The 19,931-nt window shown below is 56.5% G+C and overlaps 1 protein-coding gene across 4 annotated transcripts in view; it reads left to right on the top strand.

Moving 5' to 3' along the window:
- FAM53B (family with sequence similarity 53 member B) overlaps positions 1-19,931 on the top strand; it is a 113,831-nt gene that overhangs the window by 47,343 nt on the left and 46,557 nt on the right. For all 4 annotated transcript variants that reach the window (XM_069566836.1, XM_069566837.1, XM_069566839.1 and 1 more), the window contains one exon: positions 10,329-11,107. In XM_069566836.1, the coding sequence (XP_069422937.1) occupies positions 10,329-11,107 (779 nt within the window). The remainder of the gene's footprint in view (positions 1-10,328; positions 11,108-19,931) is intronic.

Genomic DNA, 19,931 nt, shown 5'->3' with positions numbered 1-19,931 from the left:
CCTCCATTCACCACCCTGGGCTTGGCTCCTTGCACCCCGTTGAGCGAGTTCCGTGTTGCAAGGACTCTGGCCTCTGCCCACTGCTCTCTCTTCAGCCGTCGGATGAGCCAGAGACCGGGAAATCAAGCAACGTGAGCGAGCACGTGCAACCCCGGTTACTTCCGAAAGGCCACTAGAAGGCATGTAAATACAAGTCCATGGATGGGGAACAAAACAATTCAGATGCTTAAAAAAGAAAAAAAAAAAATTGGGTGGAAACCCATAATTACTTTAGGAGTTATGGTAATAAATTATTTATTAATGTAAATTATCTCACAGGCAAAGAACATAGAGGAAACTTGAGCAGAAGGATCATACATTATGTATAAAAAGGAATTGTAAAAATATTATAGCAGCCCTCCTTGTGCCACTGTGGTTCAGGTTTGTCAGCATTTTAATTATAAGCCCTTACTTTCCAAGTTTAATTACTCGCTGTTAAAGTCTGCTCTGTACACAGAAGGCTTGCTCCCAGGGGCACCCCCGTATCAGTTTCTACAGAGTACCCCAGTCGGCTGTGCTGAGCCGTGCGGGAGGAAGAGACTGCACTTTGAGGTCGGGTAGCTTTTGGTCTTTTCACCCTCCTGCCGTTTGTTGCTGAAAGTGGGCTGTGATTGCAGCAAGCGAGGGGAAAAGCCAGCATTTGGAGGTTGAGCATTTCAGGTTTCCAAGAGCACCCGAACACAAGACTGAAACGAAACGAGCCGCAGTGATAATGAAGCCAGAATTTCTGGTCTCTGCCACTTTTTCAGTCTCTCCGAGATAGCCACACTGCACATCATCCTTGGACCCAGGGCCTCCTATAAGAACTGATTATTAGCCCAAATAGGCTAGTACAAAAGTCCATAAAAAGTGCCTAGGACTGACTTTTCAGAACTTAGCTTTTAAGGACGACTCTTATTGACTGTAGGCATTGGTGGGGTTTGCCCATCTCTAAAACGGTGTAAGGTTTGTCCATGCGGAGTGCTTTCAGTCTTTCCTTTCACCACCTACTGGTTTCAGACGTTTCTGATACAAGGTACAGGATGGGATGTAGGTACAAAGTGTAGTTGGCACCTGATGCCCATTGACGGTTGAAAAGGGAGCCTCCCTGGCTGCCTTCTCACCCAGGCTGGCCTGACGTGGTGGGCACGGGCAAGAGAGTCCCAGAGGTGCCAGAGGGCGGGGAACGGCAGCTGCCAGACTGGCCGTGGGCACCCCCCACCCCTACCCAGGCATGGTGCCTCTCCAAGCCGCTTCCACGTGGAGAGACAGTCGTTAGGACATAGCCTGGCCCCGCCGCAGGAGCACGGCCTCAGGACTGCAGACTGCTGAATTGGCGAGTGGCGTGTCCCTAGGCAAGACGCGAGGCCATCCTGTCCTGGAGTTGGTCTCCCCAGCCGTCAGGTGGGGGAGCACTCTGCTGCCCTGCAGGATAAGAGTTGTGCTTAGGGTATGCACTGAGGCTTTCCCTCAACTTCAGCAAGGATCCCACTGAGCCGGGGTGGGGGGGGGGGCGGTGCGGGGGGGCGGTTAGCTAATTAACAATTAATGCGGCTATATTGACAGTTTCCTGAAAAGCTCTTTCAGTGGCCAGTTTCCTGCTCTGTGTCACAGTGCCCAGCTTTGCTGCACATGTGGGTTTGGAGTTGAGTCCCTGGCTGCTGCCCATGGCCCATGCCGTGTGCAAACACACAGCCAGGGTGGGAATCTGAAGGCGATGGATGGAACAGACCGCTCTGTTGATTCGGAGTTTTCGTGGCCCTCATCTTTTTCTCTTTGTTTCATCTTTGGCCCACGCTGTGCGGCATGTGTGGGATCTCGGTTCCCCAAGCAGGAATGGAGCTCTATCTATGACCCCTGCAGGGGAAGCACAAGAGTCTCAACCACTGGGCTGCCCAGGGGACATCCCGCCATGTGAATACCAGCTTTTCCCTACAGATTTCTGGAGGTTGGGGCACAGCAGGAGGTCCATTCAAGGCAGGAAGGGCTGTCACAGGGCCCCAGCCCATGCTTCCGCCTACAGATGGGAGACCAGCCCACGCTCCCAGTGCCCAGTCTGGAGGGGTTTATACCTCTTCACTGCCTGGGGATCCCCACTGGCCCTCTTTCTGTAAGAGAAAGAACCCCCCCACAAGCAGTGGCCACTGTCACGGGCCACCTGCACCTGGCTGGTGACGGCAGGACCCCAGGAACCCCCTGTACCCCCCAGCCTGTCAGACATCTCCCCAGTGCCCTTCCAGCCCGCCTTCCCTGGGTGGGGCCAGGGAGCTTTGTCTCCAGCCATCCTGGCCCCTCGTTCTCCGGCCCTGGGCTGAGGTGCTGGGCATCCTGTGCTGTCCCTGAACCTAAGATGCATGGGCATTCTCTGATTTATTGCAGGTGAAGGTGGGCATTGCCCCAGGCTGAGGCTTGTGCAGGCAAAGCCCAGGAGTCTTTTCCTCCTCGCCCAGCTCTGTGCTGGGTCTCCATCCTGGTGACTCAGGGAAAGAGGTGCTCCCGTAGGCCAGGGGCTCCTGAGTTCATTTAAAAGCACTCGGTGCCTCTGTGGGCTAGCTCATGCCATTGTCCTGTGTGTGTGTTTCCACCTGTGCTCTTTTCATAAGACTGATGCAATAAAGCGGGCTCCAGAAAGACACTGAGTTTCCCACTGAAAGGGTTGATGAGCTTCTCCCCTGCCCTAGATCGGGCAGAGTGCTTGCAGCCCGGAGGCCAAGTTAACACAGCCCCAGCCCCCAGGGCAGGGGAAGGGAGGCTGGTGTCAGCACAAGCAGACAGGTGTGAAATCCGAGAATGAGTCAGCCGGCCCCGATCTGCGCTCTGCCCGAGCGGCTGCAAGAACCTTCCGTATCTTCAGTCTGTGCTTCAGGTGTCTAACCTCTTCTAGAAACCACATTCTGTTGTGGTTATGTCACCATAGAGCGGCCTCCAAACGCGGCATGAAGATACCCAAGGCCGTCTTGTGAACATAATATGAAGGCTTGTAGTCCACTAAGAATCTGGGCGCCCTGGGAATTTCCCTCCAAGTTTAAGGGCAGAAATGGAAACAAGAACATTTGAGGTCACATGCTATTTGTGTTCCTCTGGGTGTTTTCTTCCTCTGAGCTTGGAGATCCGTGCACCCAGCAGCCTCTGCCCTGCCCAGTCAAGGGATTTCGAGACCAAAGCCTGTGAGTGTGTGTGTGCGTTGCTGGGAGCGGGGAGAATCTGAGTTCCTGTCCCCCAGGTGTGGGCGTCAACTTCTTCTGTGCTTCCCAGAAACTTCAGGCTCAGTGGGGGAGCCTCAGCTTGGGAAGGTCCCTTGGAGGTCATTTGGTCAAGTCCGTCTGTGAGGGAGCTAGATGGCTTGTGTGATTTGTGTCTTTGCGTGGTTGGCCCCCACCCTCTGTAGAAAAAGCCCCAGGCGTGTGTATCCTGCACACACACCCACACCCACTCCCGTGTATAAACCTTAAACTTGGGAAGATTGGCCCAGCAGGGAGATGGAGAAACCTGAGCTGCCCCTGAGGGTTGCAAGTCATGGGCCACCGAGAACTTAAGCAGCCGGGGCCACTGTCCTGGGCCCGTACCATGTCCGCTGGGGGCTTGGTGCTCGGACCTTCCCTGAGAAGCCGCAGGCCACGGCATGTCTTGGGGGGGTGGGGGGCCTCCCACTAGTGCCATCACGTGAACAGTCAGCCTCTCAGGCCTTTCCCACTGGCTCTCCATCCAGAACACGCTGTGTAACTCGGGGTCCCCACCCCTGTCCTATGAAAACGGGACCTCAACGTACTCTAAGGGCAAAGTCATCCTTCTCCATAATTCTGCTTTCTGTCGTTGCCCCAAACAAAGCCAGCGTTCAGTGATGTTCTGAACGCAGGCTTGTAGAGACCAGCATGGTCCACCCTGCAGGAGCTTCCTGGTGTGTCTGGATGGTCTGACTGGGCCTCCATGGAGGTGTCTGAGAGACACCCAGGCCCCTGTGCAGCCTGCAGTCTCGAACAGTGGTTCTCAACCACTTCATGTGAAAATAACCCAAGGAGTCTATTAAAAGCAGGTTCCTGCCCCTAGAGATTCTGTGTATCACGGCAGGGACTGGGCCTAGGAATCTGCATTTTAACATCCCCAGCAGATACCCCTCTGGTGCTCCCGAAAGCCCTCTTTGATTACACCCAAGTCCCCGTTCCAGACACACCCCAAGCAGGAGGGCTGGGGCTCAACCACCCGAGTCGCCTCCAGTGTTGTCATCACGGTTGCGCTGCTGTCTCGTGAGCCCGACCTGTACTCACAGGCCCTGTGCGAGGCGGTGGTTCAGTTCTCAGGGTGGCTCTGTGCAGAGGTTACAGTCAGTCTTCTCATTCTGTGGATGAAGAAGCCGAGACTCGGAGGGGTGAAGTCACTTGCAGAGCTGGGGCTCGAACCCAGGTCCACAGCCTTCCCACCACACCGAGTCCTCCAGCTCAGCGGACTCCCCGTGGCCACGGCCATCGTCACTGTTGAAAGAGTTATGGTTGTTTGTGCAGAGACGGTGTTGAATGGAGGGGCGGGGGCGTCTGGCGTCCTCCCCTTGGAGCCTTACCGAGGCCTTCTGTACAACGTGACAGTGTGCCCAGCCCTCAGGGCGGTTTGCCATTAAAAATTAGCTTCTATTCCTGTTTCTTTTGTTTGGTGACCTGACCCAGCAAATCGCCTTCTGTTCCCTGAGCAAAGGGGGAAAACACACGGGCTAAACATAGCCTCGATTGTTTTTACTTTTCTTTATGTTGTACTTCTTGAAGTGATAAAGATAGAAACAACTAAAATATTATCTGCTCCGCAGACAGAACAAGTAGCCACCTGGCTGGTGTTGACATGCAGTAGCAAGAGCTCAGAATTGGGCAGGGTTTTGTGTTTTCACAGGGCCATGGCCACTGCCGGGCCAGCCAGTGTCCCAGTCAGTTCCATACACGACCATCCCTGGCCCCAGTGGGTTGGGGAATTCATGGTACAGCCCAGGTTGGACCTGCTTGGCCAAGGGCAAGGGATACACAGACCACGGTGTGCTGTGTAGCCTTTATCTGCTCTGTATCACCCTTCCCTCCCTCCACCCCGCACCGGCTGAGGTCTGCTGTGTGCCAAGCCCTGTGCTGGGTGCTGGAACGTCAGGCCGGGACCGCCCTCTGGAACTTGTAGGTCAGCAGACGAAACAGACACGTAAACAGATAACGAAGGTTCAGTTACTGCGAGACACGTGACTGAAAGTCTAGGCAAGGCGCTGCAGGTGCCCATAGGCTTGTGTGGGAAGGGGTGGATCTGCAGAGAAGGCGATGTTTGAGTTGGCTCTTCCATGGGGAGTAAGAGGCTGGTGGGAGGATACAGGCAGGAGAATAACATCCCGGGTCGCCTCCCCCTTGGAGGAGGAGCTGCAGATCCATGGTGGTCACGTTGCACCCGCATTTAACCAGTGCACTGAGTTGAGAACGGATTCTGTGAATCCTCCCTACAAGAGACATTGTATGTGTTAAGGTCCTGTAGATAGCATATTAACAAGCAGAGACATTACTTTGCCGACTAAGGTCCGTCTAGTCAAGGCCATGGTTTTTCCTGTGGTCATGTATGGATGTGAGAGTTGGACTGTGAAGAAGGCTGAGCGCCAAAGAATTGATGCTTTTGAACTGTGGTGTTGTAGAAGACTCTTGAGAGTCCCTTGGACTGCAAGGAGATCCAGCCAGTCCATTCTGAAGATCAGCCCTGGGATTTCTTTGGAAGGAATGATGTTAAAGCTGAAACTCTAGTACTTTGGCCACCTGATGCGAAGAGTTGACTCACTGGAAAAGACTCTGATGCTGGGAGGGATTGAGGGCAGGAGGAGAAGGGGACGACAGAGGATGAGATGGCTGGATGGCATCACGGACTCGATGGACGTGAGTCTGAGTGAACTCCGGGAGATGGTGATGGACAGGGAGGCCTGGCGTGCTGCGATTCATGGGGTCGCAAAGAGTCGGACACGACTGAGCGACTGAACTGAACTGAACTGAGAGACTTCCTCTTTAACACAGGAGTAGTTCCTATAGGGGGGTAGGAACGCATTCGAGTTAGCCACCCAACCCCAGTTCCCACTGGGGATTTGAGAGTTAACCTCAAACAAATCACATGGGGGACTTACCTGGTGGTCCAGTGGTTAAGAACCCGCCTTCCAATGCAGGGGACATGGGTTCGATCCCTGGTCGGGGAACTAAGATCCCACGTGCCGTGGGGCAGCTGAGCCCCACGCGCCACGATTGCTGAGCCCGCCCACCACAGTGAAGACCCAGCACTGCCAAAAATAAATAACAAAACAGCAACAACCACAAAAATTGTGTGCACACCCCTCTGTACGTAGATATTAGTCGTGCTCATTCCTGCAGTCGCTCGATTAAGCTGTAGTTTTATGGGCTCTTCAGGGCTGTGGACGTGAAACCAAGAGCCCTCGAGGGCTGTTTCAAGGATTTTCAAGGAATGCCTTGGTATCCCTGATTCCTGTCTGACTTGTGCCGTGACGGGAGGTTTAGCATCTGCAGCATGGGCCTCCTGGGGAGACCACACGCAGACGGAGCCTGGACACCAGGCTGGAGTGTTTGCCACGGGAAGCTGCTGCAAGGGACAGACTGTGAACACGTGGGGGCCTCCGAAAGTTCTCTGGAGAGAGAGAGAGAGAGAGAGAGAGAGAGGGAGGAGATCGGACTGGACTAGGGAGCCCCGAGGAGTCCAGTCAGGAAGCAGCGAGATCACAGGTGGCCACTGCAGAGCCAAGGGCCCTGCTGAGTGAGAGAGACAGAATGTCCATCCCTAACTGGCTCCTCTGCCCTCCCCTTTTCTCATGGTTTCCCAGAGATGGGAAAGTTCCAGGGCGGTGAGGTAAAAAGGGAGCAGAAAGTGGTGTCTTCTGAGGACAGAATCCCTCTCCTTGACTTCCCTGGTCTCCCAGGGCCTGCGAGAGAGACCATTTCTCGCGGGCTCCCGGCTCCTCAAGTCGGGGTTGTGGTGGCGCCGTCTTGGAGCCTTCACCGCCCTTGGTCAGCTCCTTGGTTCCTTGCTTAGCCAGCCACTGGCCCACTGGGCACCTCAGGGCCTTGTCCCGAAAGAGCAGTCCATGGCAAGCATTGTTCGGCAAGGACTTCCTAAAAGACCGAAGGAGCGAACCCAGAGGAGGATGGGGCCCTAGGCCCCAGCCCTCCACATATTTGTCCTTACCAATAACGTAGAAACCCCAAGAAACGAAAAGGAGAAAAATCAACTAGCTCTCTGCCAATTGACTGTGAACATGTGGGCTTGTTTTCCTTTTTATCTTCCCATATAACATGCATGTTTTACTAAAGAGGAGTCACGCTATCTCTATGGTTTTATGTCCTCTTTCTTTATGTCTAGTGTTACATCATTAACATTTCCCCACATCATTAATATTCTTTGAAACCGCTTTTTTCATGTTCCATGTTATTCCTTGATGCTTTATTTAACCACCCCTCTCCCCCATAGGACCTTTTTAGTTGTGTTTATCATTTTGCTATCACTCATGTCATTTTGTGGAGAAGGCGATGGCGCCCCACGCCAGTACTCTTGCCTGGACGATCCCATGGACAGAGGAGCCTGGGGTCGCTACGAGTCAGACGCGACTTCACTTTCACTTTCACGCATTGGAGGAGGAAATGGCAACCCACTCCAGTGTTCTTGCCTGGAGAATCCCAGGGACAGGGGGGCCTGGTGGGCTGCCGTCTGTGGGGTCACACAGAGTCGGACACGACTGATGCGACTTAGCAGCAGCAGCAGCAGCATGTCATTTTGAAGAACATCATCATGTGTAAATCTCCACTTTTTTTTGGAGAATAAGTTTTCTTCTTCTCAATCAGAGATGGTCGTGACTAAGTCATTGTTAGTTTGTATTTGTTTTTTAATTTTACTATTAGTTTACTGAACTTTCAACTGCTGATAAATGTCATATTGAACCTCTTTTGAAAGAATGGTGACTCCTTGAGGAATAGTGTATAATGAAGACCTATTTTGAGCAATGCATGCATCTAAGTCGCTTCAGTTGTGTCCAACTCTTTGTGACCCTGTGGACTACAGCCCTCCAGGCTCCTTTGTCCAGGGACTTCTCCAGGCAAGAATACTGGAGTGAGTTACCATTTCCTTCTCCAGGGGATCTTTCTGACCCAGGGATCGAACCTACTTCTCTTTATGTCTCCTGCATGGGCATGCGGGTTACCACTAGCACCACCTGGGAAGCCCATTTGGAACGAAGTAAATGCTATTTGCAAAAAGGTAAATTTTGGTAAAGCTCTGTCAGGTTGGTTTAAAGAAACACGTATCAAGAGTGGCCACGCACCAGGGCCCAGGCAGATTTCAGAGGTGAGATGAATTGGACAGTTAGCATCAGTCCTGCTTTGTTCCTGGCTGGCCTGACGAGGCAGGTCTCTCTCCTGCATCTCCAACTTCTAAGGACCATGGCCCCCCCCCCCCCCCCGACACATGGGAGCAGCCTCTGGACAACTTATGCATGTCCCCTGCCCCGGGTCCCAGCCCCTCAGGCTCCGAGTCCCATGGCTGCGTAAGGGGCCCTCAAGGAAAGAGCACACGTTGAACCCCTCTGGCTTTCCCTCTGGCTCGTGACGCTCCCCCCACAAGTAGCTGCTGGCCATGACATTTACCATGGGCTCAGTCCCTGCCTCGGGTGTGTCTCTCGGGCCCTTTGAGGAGTGGCCCCTGGTAAAGGAGACGGTCCTCCAGTCCTTGCTGCACTCCCATAGGTGATGTCACAGGTTTCTGAGCGATGGCCCATCTTGTATGACTGGTAGACTCTTTGAGGGCAGGGCCGAGGTGAGATTCCCCTGCGGCTGCCTTAGTGCCACTGTGTAGTGAAGAGAGCAGAGGGCTTTGGGTCGGGCCGGCCTGAGCTTGCATCTCTTCACCTGTTAGCTGTGGCTTTGGGGCCACTACCCCACCTCCCCAAGCCTGGGTCTCCGCATCTGGGCAGCGATGGTAGCCATGCAGGGCACACCGCAGGTCACACCCACCACCCGCGGGGGTTGCATAGTAGTTGACTGCGGTGCTGAGAACCAGCGTGCGTGAAATACCTGCTGACTGTTATTTCAGGTTTTTCTTCTACTGACTGACTGACTCAAACCATACTTTTCTCTGTGTTCACATTTGCAGAGTTTATGAAGATGTGGAGATTAGAGAAAACCAGAAGCATGCTAACATGTTGATTCCCAGCAGCACAGCGTATTTCTTAACTCTACTTTTGTATTATTAACAATGTCAGATTTGTCTTTGAACTCCTCAGATTCTAAGCACAGGGCCTGATTCCATAGCAGAAAAACAACACATAGTTCCTAGCAGGGTTGGCTTGTTTGTCCGTGAGTTCAAAGAGATACCCCTATATGTAGGTTTAAATTGTACGCTTAGGTCTCTTTGCAGCCCAAAACTTGATTCTATGGACTTTAGCAACCTTGTCCTAGATTTTAGCAAGTGAACACAAGCAAAGTCCTCAGTGATTGGCAGCTGTTGTTGTGGTTGGCTGTGGAGCATTTTGGTGGAGGGGATGTAAATCAATAAAATATCCCGTTTCTATTGTCTGCCTTCGTTTTAAAGAGGGAACTCAGGTCAGCTAACCTGGCAGCGCCACCAGTCACTCTGGGGGTCCCGACAAACTAACCTTTGGTCATGGTCTTCCCCCAGGCCGTCGAGTCCCAGCCCCAGAGCAGAGAGCCCTGAGATGGGACGTAGCAGACGCGTTATCCCTGCTCTGCTGCCGGCCAGGGCAGAGGCCGGGCAAGTCAGTTTCGCTTCTAGAGGATGAGAGGCCTTTGGGGTGAACAGTAGTGCTTCAAACTGTCCTGGGCGGCTAGAGCTTCCGCAGTGGCTCAGTGGTGTAGAATCCACCCGCAGTGCAGGAGCCGCAGGAGACATGGGTTCCATCCCTGGATCGGAAAGACCCCTGGAGGAGGGCATGGCAGTGGTCCTCCATATTCTTGCCTGGAGAATCCCAGGGACAGAGGAGCCTGGTGGGCTACAGGTCCATGGAGTCGGATGTGACTGAAGTGACTTAGCACGGGAGGCTGTGCAGTATGTTGGAAAGAAAACCGTGTCAGGAGTCGTGGGGCTGCCCTGCATCTGACTCAGCACCTCGGGACTCACGTCCGTCCCTCTGAGCCTCAGTTTCTCATTTGTAAAGCGAGGCCAGACTGGATGGCTTTTTTAAGGGCCTTTCTGTCTCTAACCTCCTGTTTAAAACGGGTTCTTGGTGAGGCGAGAGAGGACCGGCACGAAGGCCCTTCTCAAAACCCCGTTTCTCTCTTTTTTTGTCATTTCCAAACCAGAAAATGACAGATGGCGAGACCTGGACAGGAAGTGCCCCCTTCAGATCGACCAGCCGAGCGCCAGCATCTGGGAGTGCCTGCCGGACAAGTGCCAGGATGGCGCCCTGTGGCACCGGGAGGCGGCCACCGCCTGCGCGGTCACCAACCTGATCAAAGACCTCAGCCTCAGCGACCACAACGGGCACCCGTCCGCGCCCCCCAGCAAGCGCCAGTGCCGGTCGCTGTCCTTCTCGGATGAGATGGCCAGCTGCCGGACGTCGTGGAGGCCCTTGGGGTCCAAAGTCTGGACGCCGGTGGAGAAGAGACGCTGCTACAGTGGGGGCAGCGTGCAGCGCTACTCCAACGGGTTCAGCACCATGCAGCGGAGTTCCAGCTTCAGCCTCCCATCCCGCGCCAACGCGCTCTCCTCGCCCTACGACTCGGTGGGACTCCACCCGCGGCCCGGTGGCCCGCCCGGCCCGGGGGCGCCGGCCCCGGCCACCTGCGGACAGGCGGACGACCTCTGGGGCCCCGCGGCAAGCCCCGTGGGCGGCGGCCGTCTGGACATGCAGCGCTCCCTGTCCTGCTCGCATGAGCAGTTCTCCTTTGCGGAGTACTGCCCGCCCTCCGCCAGCAGCACCCCTGCCTCGACGCCGGAGCCGGCCAGGCGCTCGGGTGGGCTGGCCCGCAGCCGCTCCCAGCCCTGCGTCCTTAATGACAAGAAGGTGGGCATCAAGCGGCGGCGCCCCGAGGAGGCACAGGAGCAGAGGCCCTCCCTGGATCTTGCCAAGATGGCACAGGTAAGAGCCCCCTCCCTGCCCCGCCCCAAGGAGGCACTGCAGAAGCCAGCAGGGGCGTCTCTGAGCCTCCCCGGCCCCCGGTCCAGCCTGGGCAAGGGCAGGGTGCCCACGTTGAAGAGGCCCAGGAAGCTGGTTCATTCCCTCGTTCTTAAAATCTGATACGGTGAAAAATGAAATCAAGCCCCCCACCCCCCACCCTTAAAGCCATTGCCATTTCAAAGCAGAAGCGCTCTCTCCCGGCGCTAGCAGTGCTGACTGTGAGGAGTAGATAGCCAGGAAGAGGCAGGCGCAGCCTCACAGACGCTGGGGGCCCCCTTCTCAGGGGCCTCCCCCAGGAGCCCCCGTCCCCGCAGCTGCTGTAGGAACCACTCACACAGGCGGGGTTCAGCATTACTCAGATCATGCTGATCCCGAGATCATGGCAGTGAGTGACGGTTTCAGAGGATGAGAGAACAGGGGCAGGGTAGGGGGGTAAGGCACGCACTCTTGTGAGTGAGCTGCCAAAAGCGTGCGTCCAGCAAGAAATGGCGCTCATCCTCGCTCTCCCTGGAGGTACAGCCTCTGGCCATGCTTCCTGTCACTCGCGCATCATCCTCTGTGTCTCAGGGCCCTGGCCGCCCTCCCTCGTGCTTGGCCTCGGGTGTTGGTTTGAGTGAGCTGAACTTGGAGTTAATGTACCATCATCAGAATGGTCTCCAAGCCGGAGAGCTGCCTGCGTTGGTTCTCACTGGGGAGTCCCGAGGGTCAGAGCCCCAGGAGCAGGGCTGGCCCCTTGAGGACAGACGCGCACGGTGGGTTCTGGGTCCAGGGTGTCCTCGGGTGCTCAGGGCCATCTTTTCTAGTCTTATTATCTGAGCTTCAGTGGCGGCTGGGCTTGAGGGAACGGAGACCAGCTTGGCGGTGAGAGATTGGCCTTGCTTATGAGCATGTGGCCACGTCCAAACAGGCAGGCTTGACGTGTCCACTCCTTTCCAGGCGGGCCTCACTGCCTTCCTTCGGTGGCCAGCGCTGCCTTTTCGTCAGGCCTCCTTTCAGCTGAGAATGAAAAATACAGCTTCTGTTGATGGCATTTTCTCCTCTCTCCCTTAGTCCTCCATCCCAACCTACAGATCCCCACCCCCAAAAAGAAGAGAGGCAGGTGTCTGTGGTCCAGAGCCCCCGCCTGGCCCCCAGGTCCGCTCTTTCTGGCCACCTTTGTCCGAGAGCCCAGGCCCTGGCTCTGGACCAGCACGTGGTGCCTGCCTTTCTCTGTGCCCATGGGGTTCACCTGGGGAGGATCCAAAGGGAGGACCCAGCGGGACCCCCGCCCCCAGCCCTCCGATCACCGCTTTCCCTTCCTCCCCATCGCTGCTCCAGGTGAGTCCGAGCTGGTCAGCGATCTAACACGTTCATTCAGGCTGGACAGGCAAGTGGAATTTTCCTTCCTGGAGAAATGTAAATAGGTAAAAATGCTGGAAAGGTGACAGATTCGGGCAAAGAAAATCTTCTGAAGAAAATCCAGAGCCACGAGTTCTGGGTGCGATAAAACGGCTTCAGTTAAATTTTTAATGCTGAGCTTATTTTATTAGCTAATAAGCTAGATAGGTAATAAAAATAAGGTACACGTGTTATTATATTTTACTGGCCACAAGTTGGAATAACACCACGGGCATTGTTGGAGATATTTCCTGCCCTTACTTAGGAGAAACCATTTAAAAATACATTGTTTGGTGGGGCCATGCCCAGATGTATAGATTGCTTCATCGGTTCCAGACAGGCCTCCAAGATCCTGAGGAGGCTGCCCTCTGTCCGCCTGTCTTTCCCCAGCCAAGGCCTGGGGAGGGCAGAGTCCAGGGAAAGCAGAGAAGGGGCCCCTGGGAGGCAGGTGGGCCTGAGGGCTGCAGCCAGAGGCCTGGAGACAGATGGGCCCGAGCTGCTCCCCCACCGAGCCTCTGGACCCAGCCTGCCCTCTTCCCGTGGGGTGGCGCCTGCTTCAACTCCCGCGCTGGATGACTCATGGCCCTGGAAAGTGGGCCTTGCTCCTCCGGGAACCTCAAAAAGCCAGGCCCAGGGCCACGTCTGTGCATCTGAAGAGCCCTTAATGCAGTCTGGAGCATGTAGGACCCCTGTGCCTGATACCCTGTGAGCCGGTGTCACTGGCGCGGGACTTCCTGCCCCCAGACCCTGTCCTCTGTGTGGGGTCCCCGCATCAGTAGCCACCGGGGCGGGCATCCTGTGCCAAGGGTCAGCCCTGCTCCTCACGTCCTGCTCTCATTCCCTCTGCTGGACCTCAGACCCTCTCGTGGGTCTTTGGATCTTGGTTTGTACGTTTGTCTAGCTGGCGGGAGGGGTTCCAGGTGAGCTTCGTCCTCCAGGAGCCCCTGGGACTCGGTCTGCAGGTGCAAAGCGAATGTGCTTTGGTTGGAACTCTGGGATGACGGGCAGCTCTGAGAAGCTGTGGCCCGCCCCCAACCCAGTGGTGCTGACTGGGGCTGAGACCTTCCCCAGGGTCCATGTGTAAGCCCCCAGGGGCACCTCAGAGCCTCTCTAGATTGTCGGTGGAAAAAGGACCAGCGAGAGACCCCGAGAGAGGCAGGCGGGCGGAGAGACCAAATGCTGTGAGGTCCTGGCTTGCCTCATGCCCACAAGGAGCCAGGAAGCCGTGGGTGGGCCCTGCTCTGAGGGGCAGGCTCTCAGCTGGAAGCCTGGGGTGTGAGGGTAGGTGTGTTCTCGGGCCTGGGCACCCCTTCTGGAGTGCAATGTTCCCCTTTAGGTCCTCACTTGGCTGGGCAGGGAACATTGATAAATCAGACAGCCTCAGAGATGGGGCAGAAGGCTGGTGGCCCCAGGAAAAGTGCTTCACATCTCTGTATAGCAGATAAATACCGTGCTGACCCCGCCATCAACGTAGGACTGCTGGGAGGAACAGGAAATCACCTGTGTGCACATGTGTACGTGTGTCGAGCAGATGTGTCCTTGTGCCTGTGTCCGGGTATATGTATGTGTGTAGCTTATGTATGGAGGTCTGCGTATAAGGGTCTCTGTGTGTCTGATTATCTGTTGACGCACCTGTGTGACTCTGTCTACATGTACATCACCCGTGCTCTGGCCCTCCCCGCCCAGGGAGCTGACGGATGCTGACCGTCGTCATGGCAGGGGTCCCAGGGCTCGCTCTGGGCATCTCCAGGGGCAGAAACCGGCCCCGAGGGCGATGTTCTGCAGACTCCCCTCTTCATTCGTCCATCTCTTTCCTTCTGTTTTCGGCACCACCCCCCGCCCACCTCTTCTGTCCTGGCCACTCACTTCTTGTCGATTCCTCTTCTTGCCTCATCCTTGGCTTCTGGAAATGGGAAGGAGGCCTGGCCTGCGTCTGCGTTCTGCTTGCAGTGGGCTCTGCGAGGAGGGCCGGGGGTTGTGAGATGGGGGCGGAATCTGAATCGCCACCTGCCCGAGGAGGCGGGTCGGTGCAAGCATCCTTGTCTCGTGTCTGTCACCCGGGGAACCAGGATGTAGGGGACTGTGGGAGCCCACCGGGCACCCCTGCCCACCCAGCCGGGGTGCGGGCACAGCGGTCCAGCTGGCGGCAATGGTGGCTTGGCTCCCACAGCAGTGGGGTGGGGGTGGGGGCAGGGTGGTTAGCAATTGCTTTCAGATTGTCTTTGCTGCTTCTTTTTTTTTTTACTCTGAATAATTTTTTAACTTTTTATTTTACGTTGGAGTCTTGCGATTAACAGCGTTGTGTTCGTCTCCTGTGCACGGCAAGGTGACTCAGCCATACATATCCACGTGTCTCTGCTGCTTAAAACCTGCATGCCCTGCTCTCAGGCGGGGGAGCTGGTCTCTAGTGGGGGAGGGTGACTGTGGGGAGGAGGCCCTAGGGGGTGGATGATGCAAGGACCTGGCCCCGAAAGGCCGTCTCTCCCTGGAACTGCAACTGCAGCTGCTCCGTCCACAGAGCAAGAGGCTCGGAGGTGGCCGTGTCAGATCTGACCCTTTCCTTGACCTCCCCGAGCCGCTTTCCTCGGGCCCCTGCCGCCTGATGTTGTATATGAAGCCTCAGCCTCCCTTTTGCAAAATGGCAGCGTGTGCCAAGGAGGGCAGGGCCCAGCCTGAACATGTGAGTTGTTTATTAGCGGGACTTTCACTGACAGGATTATTAGCTCCTGCTTTTTTTGAAACCTAGTCTGACCGCCCAGCATTGGTTGACTCCCAGCAAGCCCTGGGCTGCACGTGGCCACTCAGACCTGGATCAGGTATGTGAGTGTGCTCAGTCGTGTCCGACTCTCTGCGACTCCATGGACTGTGGCGTGCCAGGCTCCTCTGTCCATGGGATTCTCCAGGCAAGAATCCGGGAGCGGGGCTGCCATTTAAAAGCAACAGTTAAAGATGAGCCACCAAACGCCGTGCCCTGGGTGGGTGTCACAGGCCCTGCCATGTTTTTTAAGTCCAAGCTGGTCATCTTGAAAGAGCAACAAGTTGTATTTCCCACAGTGCCTCCAACAGAAGGGAGATGCTTGCAAGGAGGGGTCCGAGGGTTGGAACAGAGGTTTGATTGATCGCAGCGGCCCACACACTATGGGCCCACACCTCCCAGCACAGGCCGCTGAACAGGCAGCAACTGTTGTGTTAGCAGATGTTGGAGGGGCCTGTGAAAGCTGGCCAGGGGGCAGTTTGGGGTAAGAAAGAAGCCTGAATTGGAAGCTATGCTGAGAGCCGGGGCCTGCAGACGGGTACAGGGCTGCGTGGGCTCTGACGGGGGAGGGCTTGATGCGTGAAGTCGCTGGAAGGGTCATCTCAGAGGCTCGTCAATAGCTCATGCCGCTCTGCCGGCAGGGTCTCTGGGCGAGGTGGCTGGCCCCCTGCCCCTCTTCTGTGTGCGGTGGGACCGCCTTTCCCGAGGGGTGGCCCTCACCCCACCTGCCGCACTCCCTTCTTGCTCGGGCAGCCTGGCAGCTGCAGGCCAGCTGGGCTTTCTCTTGGCAGGGTCCCTGGGCTCAGGCCGGGTTGCCCAGGCCTTTATGGCCCTCTGTCCCCCTCTGCCAGGGGCGGCCACCTCCTCGGCTCCAGCTTCCTGCCACGTTGCACCCTCAGCACCCTTCCTGACAGCCTGGGGAACCCTGCAGACGGCAGGCAGAGGAATTCAGAGGTGGGTCGCTCTCTACAATGCAGAATGCGGATGGGTGTGAAGATCTTAGAGGAACAGTCATGGGAAGCCCTGGAGTTCCAACTGAGATGAAATGAATGCTAAATAAGAGGAAAGGCCTGGGAATTCCCTGGCAGTCCGGTGGTTAGGACTTGGTGCTTTCTCTGCCGTGGCCCAGGTTCAATCCCTGGTCAGGAAGCTAAGATCCTGCCAGCCGCGTGGCATGGCCAAAATTTTTTTTAAAAAGCCAAGCCAAAACCCACTGTGGATGCATAGGAATGGTTGCTTCTGATGAGGGAACAGGCTGGGTCTGAACAGAGGAAGAGGGCCCTTGAGACCCGGGCTGTCAGAATGACGGATGCCCAGGGTGGCAGCTCCTGCTGTGCCCAGGACAGGCACTCCGGTTGAACTCACAGGCCGTCTAGAATCTCCCCTGCAGCGGTCTTCACAGCCGCTGCTAGTTGATACGCCACCTCTGCCCTTGTCCACCCCTCGCTTGAGAGTCAGGAGAGAGTTGGTGAGTTGCCCAAAGCCACGTGGCTCCCTGGAGGAGGCTGGGAAAGCCGGCTTTGGGGCTCTTCCTGTGGCTCAGTCCACCCCCAGGCGCCCTTCCCCGGTGGCTCACGCTCAAGGGACACAGAGGCCATGGAGGTGAAGCATGAGCTCTGGGGTCGGGGGGGCTTGGCTCCCCATTCCTTCCCTTGTTTGAGCTCTTGGTGCCCTTGGGCAGGTCACCTCTGTAAGCCTCCGTTTTGGTGTCTGGAAAGCGTGGGAATGACCGTTCCGTTTCCCACGGGTTTGGACGGGACTCTGGTGGTGTGGGTCCAGCCAGGGTGATGCTGTAACAGCGGAGCCGCTCCCCGCAGCCTGCCTCCTGGCTCCAGATGAGAGCCGGGCTCGCCACCCCTGGTGCAGGGGTGCTGTGACCCTGCAGCCTAGAACAGGGTGAGGCCAGGGCGGGCGACCAGTTTCAGCTCTCTCTAGTCCTTCTTTCTTCTCCGAAACACCGCAGTCCTTCTTTTCTCTCCAAAAAAACCCAAAAGGGGTTCTCAGAATTTGAGGAAATCCCCTGGATCCCTCCTGTGTCCCCAGGCACAGCCACCAGGTTGCATAAGCAATCTGCTTAAGGTCACTCGGATCAGGGCCGAGTGTTGACACAATAGCTTTGATCTCCCAGGAAAAAGAAAAATAGAAGGAGTTCAACTGGGGACGTGCCAGGGAGGCAGCTTCTAACGCCACTTGGTGATTTTCCATGCTTTAATCAAGAGCCTCGCTGAGCCGAAGGGTGTTGGAGGTGACAAAGCTCTGGGGGGTTCACAGGAGTTGGGGGGAGCCCGCTGCATAAGCCAGGGGCCCAGATGAGCCAGATGAGCTCGGGGTGCCCTCGCCTCACTGGGCCCCACTCTGGTGCCAGGTGCTGAGTTGGCTGCCCCCCCCTCAGGAGGCCAGAGCCTGTGGGCAGGTGGAAAGCACGTTGGAGGACATCTCCCCATCCCGCTTGGTGAGAAACGTCTAGAAAACGTCTCACATGTGGTGCCGGGCGTTTCCCAGGGAGGCTCCTACGTATGGCGGTCCCTGCTCAGTGGCCCGAACCCTGTGTCGGGCAGCAAGTGAACAACCAGGAGCCTGGCGCGGCGTGGCGTCTGCACCCTGTCCAGGTTACTGCACGCGCTGGACCATATCTGGGGCGTTTAAAGGGGCCAGGCTTCTGGGGTGTCCTCTCAGTACCTTGGAATCACATGAGCAGGGCCATAAGCCGTGAGGCAGCCATGCCAGTATGCACACAGGGGCTACTAGCAGAAGTGCGTGTGCAAAGGTTGGAGTCAGGAGGGGGTGGGGAGGAGCCCAGTGCGCCCAGAGCAGGGCCAGGCGGAGCAGGAGGAGCCCAGTGTGCCCGGGGCAGGACTAGGCGGCAGGGGCCCTGAGCACGGGGGACCTTCTTGGCAGGCCCTCTGAAGACGCTTGCCTTTTATTCTGAGTGCAGTGGGGGGAGCCTTAGAGAGTTTTAAGCAGGGGAGTAACAGCCCCCCTCCAGCAGCGTGGACTTAGGGGTGGGGCCGGCTGTTGGCAGGCACGCTAGTATGGACCAATGTGGGCACACACCTCCTTGTAAGGGGCGCAAACATCCCAGAGGTACGGCCAGCAGGCCCAGCCAGGGGGTCGATCTTGCACTAGCGTCCACGTCACCGTGGTCACAGACCTCACTCACAGGGCTGAGCATCCATCACCCTAATCCCCAACGATAACGTTCCTTAAGCTGCTGCGTTCAGAGTTGGCTGGCGGTAAGGCCCTCGTGTTATCCCACCTCGCTTTGCCTGTGATCTTCCCTCAGTACCAGTGATGGGTAGCTGATCCCCGTGATTCACTTTGTTTCCACACGTGTCCTTGGAGCCATCCTGCCCCCGATCCTTTGCGCATCAGGCTCCCTCTGCCATCCCCGGGAGCTCTGTTCCTACCCTTCCCGTCACCCCTGCCTCCAGCCTCCATCTCCTTTGCTGAAGCGTCCCTGCTCTTGTCCACTTGAATCTGGGTCTTCTCTCCTGGACTCGGCTGGGGACTCAGGGCCACAGGAGGTCTTGCCCGCAGCCCTGCAGGCTTGTCCTGCTGGGCCACATCTCAGGGGTGCTGCGTTGGGTCTGTTTACGTTGCCTGGGGCGGCATCTCTGGAAAATGAGAACCTACCCACACAGCCCAGGGAGCCCCGCGCAGCTGGGAAGGATGCAGGGGAAGGGGCCGCTTGACAGAAACCCCGGAAGCAGTCCAGTGTTCCCGTCCTATTCCTGCCTCATCGGGGATGTTGGGGTCACAACCCCCGGGAGGGCGCTCCACGCCCTCGGTGAGCCAGTGGGCCAGCCCCTGGGAGGCCCAGAGACCGGGAAGCAGGGAGCCGTGTCTCTGAGACGGACGTGATTAATTACCAGCCGACGTGCCTGCCGCCTGCCCGTGCCTTCCTCCTGTACAGGCTGCTGGCTTACGTGCGGACTCGGGTCGTATGAAGTTAGGCCCTTTGGTAACACAGTCCTCGGTTGTCCTCAAGCATGGCAGCGACCTAGACTCCCTCAAACATTTTTGTGGAATCAGCTGTCCTGAGTTCCTGCCCTCTTCTTGCAGCCTCAGGCCCCCGTTGAGAACTTCAGAAAGCGAATGCCACGCAAGAGGGCCAGTCCTGCGCTGTGTCCCAGAGCTGGCAGGAACTGGGTTTTGCCTGGACTCGGGAGTGGGTGTTAATTGCCTATTTATGGCGAGAAGATTAACAATGCCTCCTTTGAAAGTTAGGCATAGTAGAACTCTTGGATAATTCCTGCTGGGGAGGGAGAAGGGTGGCTTTTTTTTTCCCCTGCCTTGGAAAACAAAAGGAATAGTTGGTTCCAAAATATAACGAATCACCACGAGCTTCATCTGTGAGCAGCAGCAGTGAGCTCACATCGTCATATGTCACTGAAGGCCACCAGGCCCAGCCCCCTTCCCTGAAACAGTGCAGGGGCCTGTCCTGCGTTTAATCTCTGTTGACTGGGTGGTGGCTCTGGCGGGGGTGGGGGGTGGGGAACGCTGCAGCTGTTTCCTTTCCAGAGCCCTGTGCCTGGGGAATGTGCCAGGCTGCCTGGATTAGCTGGGACCCTCTGCAGGGGACGGAAACCACCCCGTGGGTTGGAGAGTTCAGTGTGGACGATGGTTAGGCAGGTTCCTGAAGACCGAGAAAGG

The sequence above is a fragment of the Ovis canadensis genome, chromosome 22 (genome assembly GCF_042477335.2).
Source record: "Ovis canadensis isolate MfBH-ARS-UI-01 breed Bighorn chromosome 22, ARS-UI_OviCan_v2, whole genome shotgun sequence".
Classification (NCBI taxonomy): domain Eukaryota; kingdom Metazoa; phylum Chordata; class Mammalia; order Artiodactyla; family Bovidae; genus Ovis; species Ovis canadensis.
Note: the sequence above shows the minus strand (reverse complement) of the source record. Positions and strands in the feature narration are given on the sequence as shown.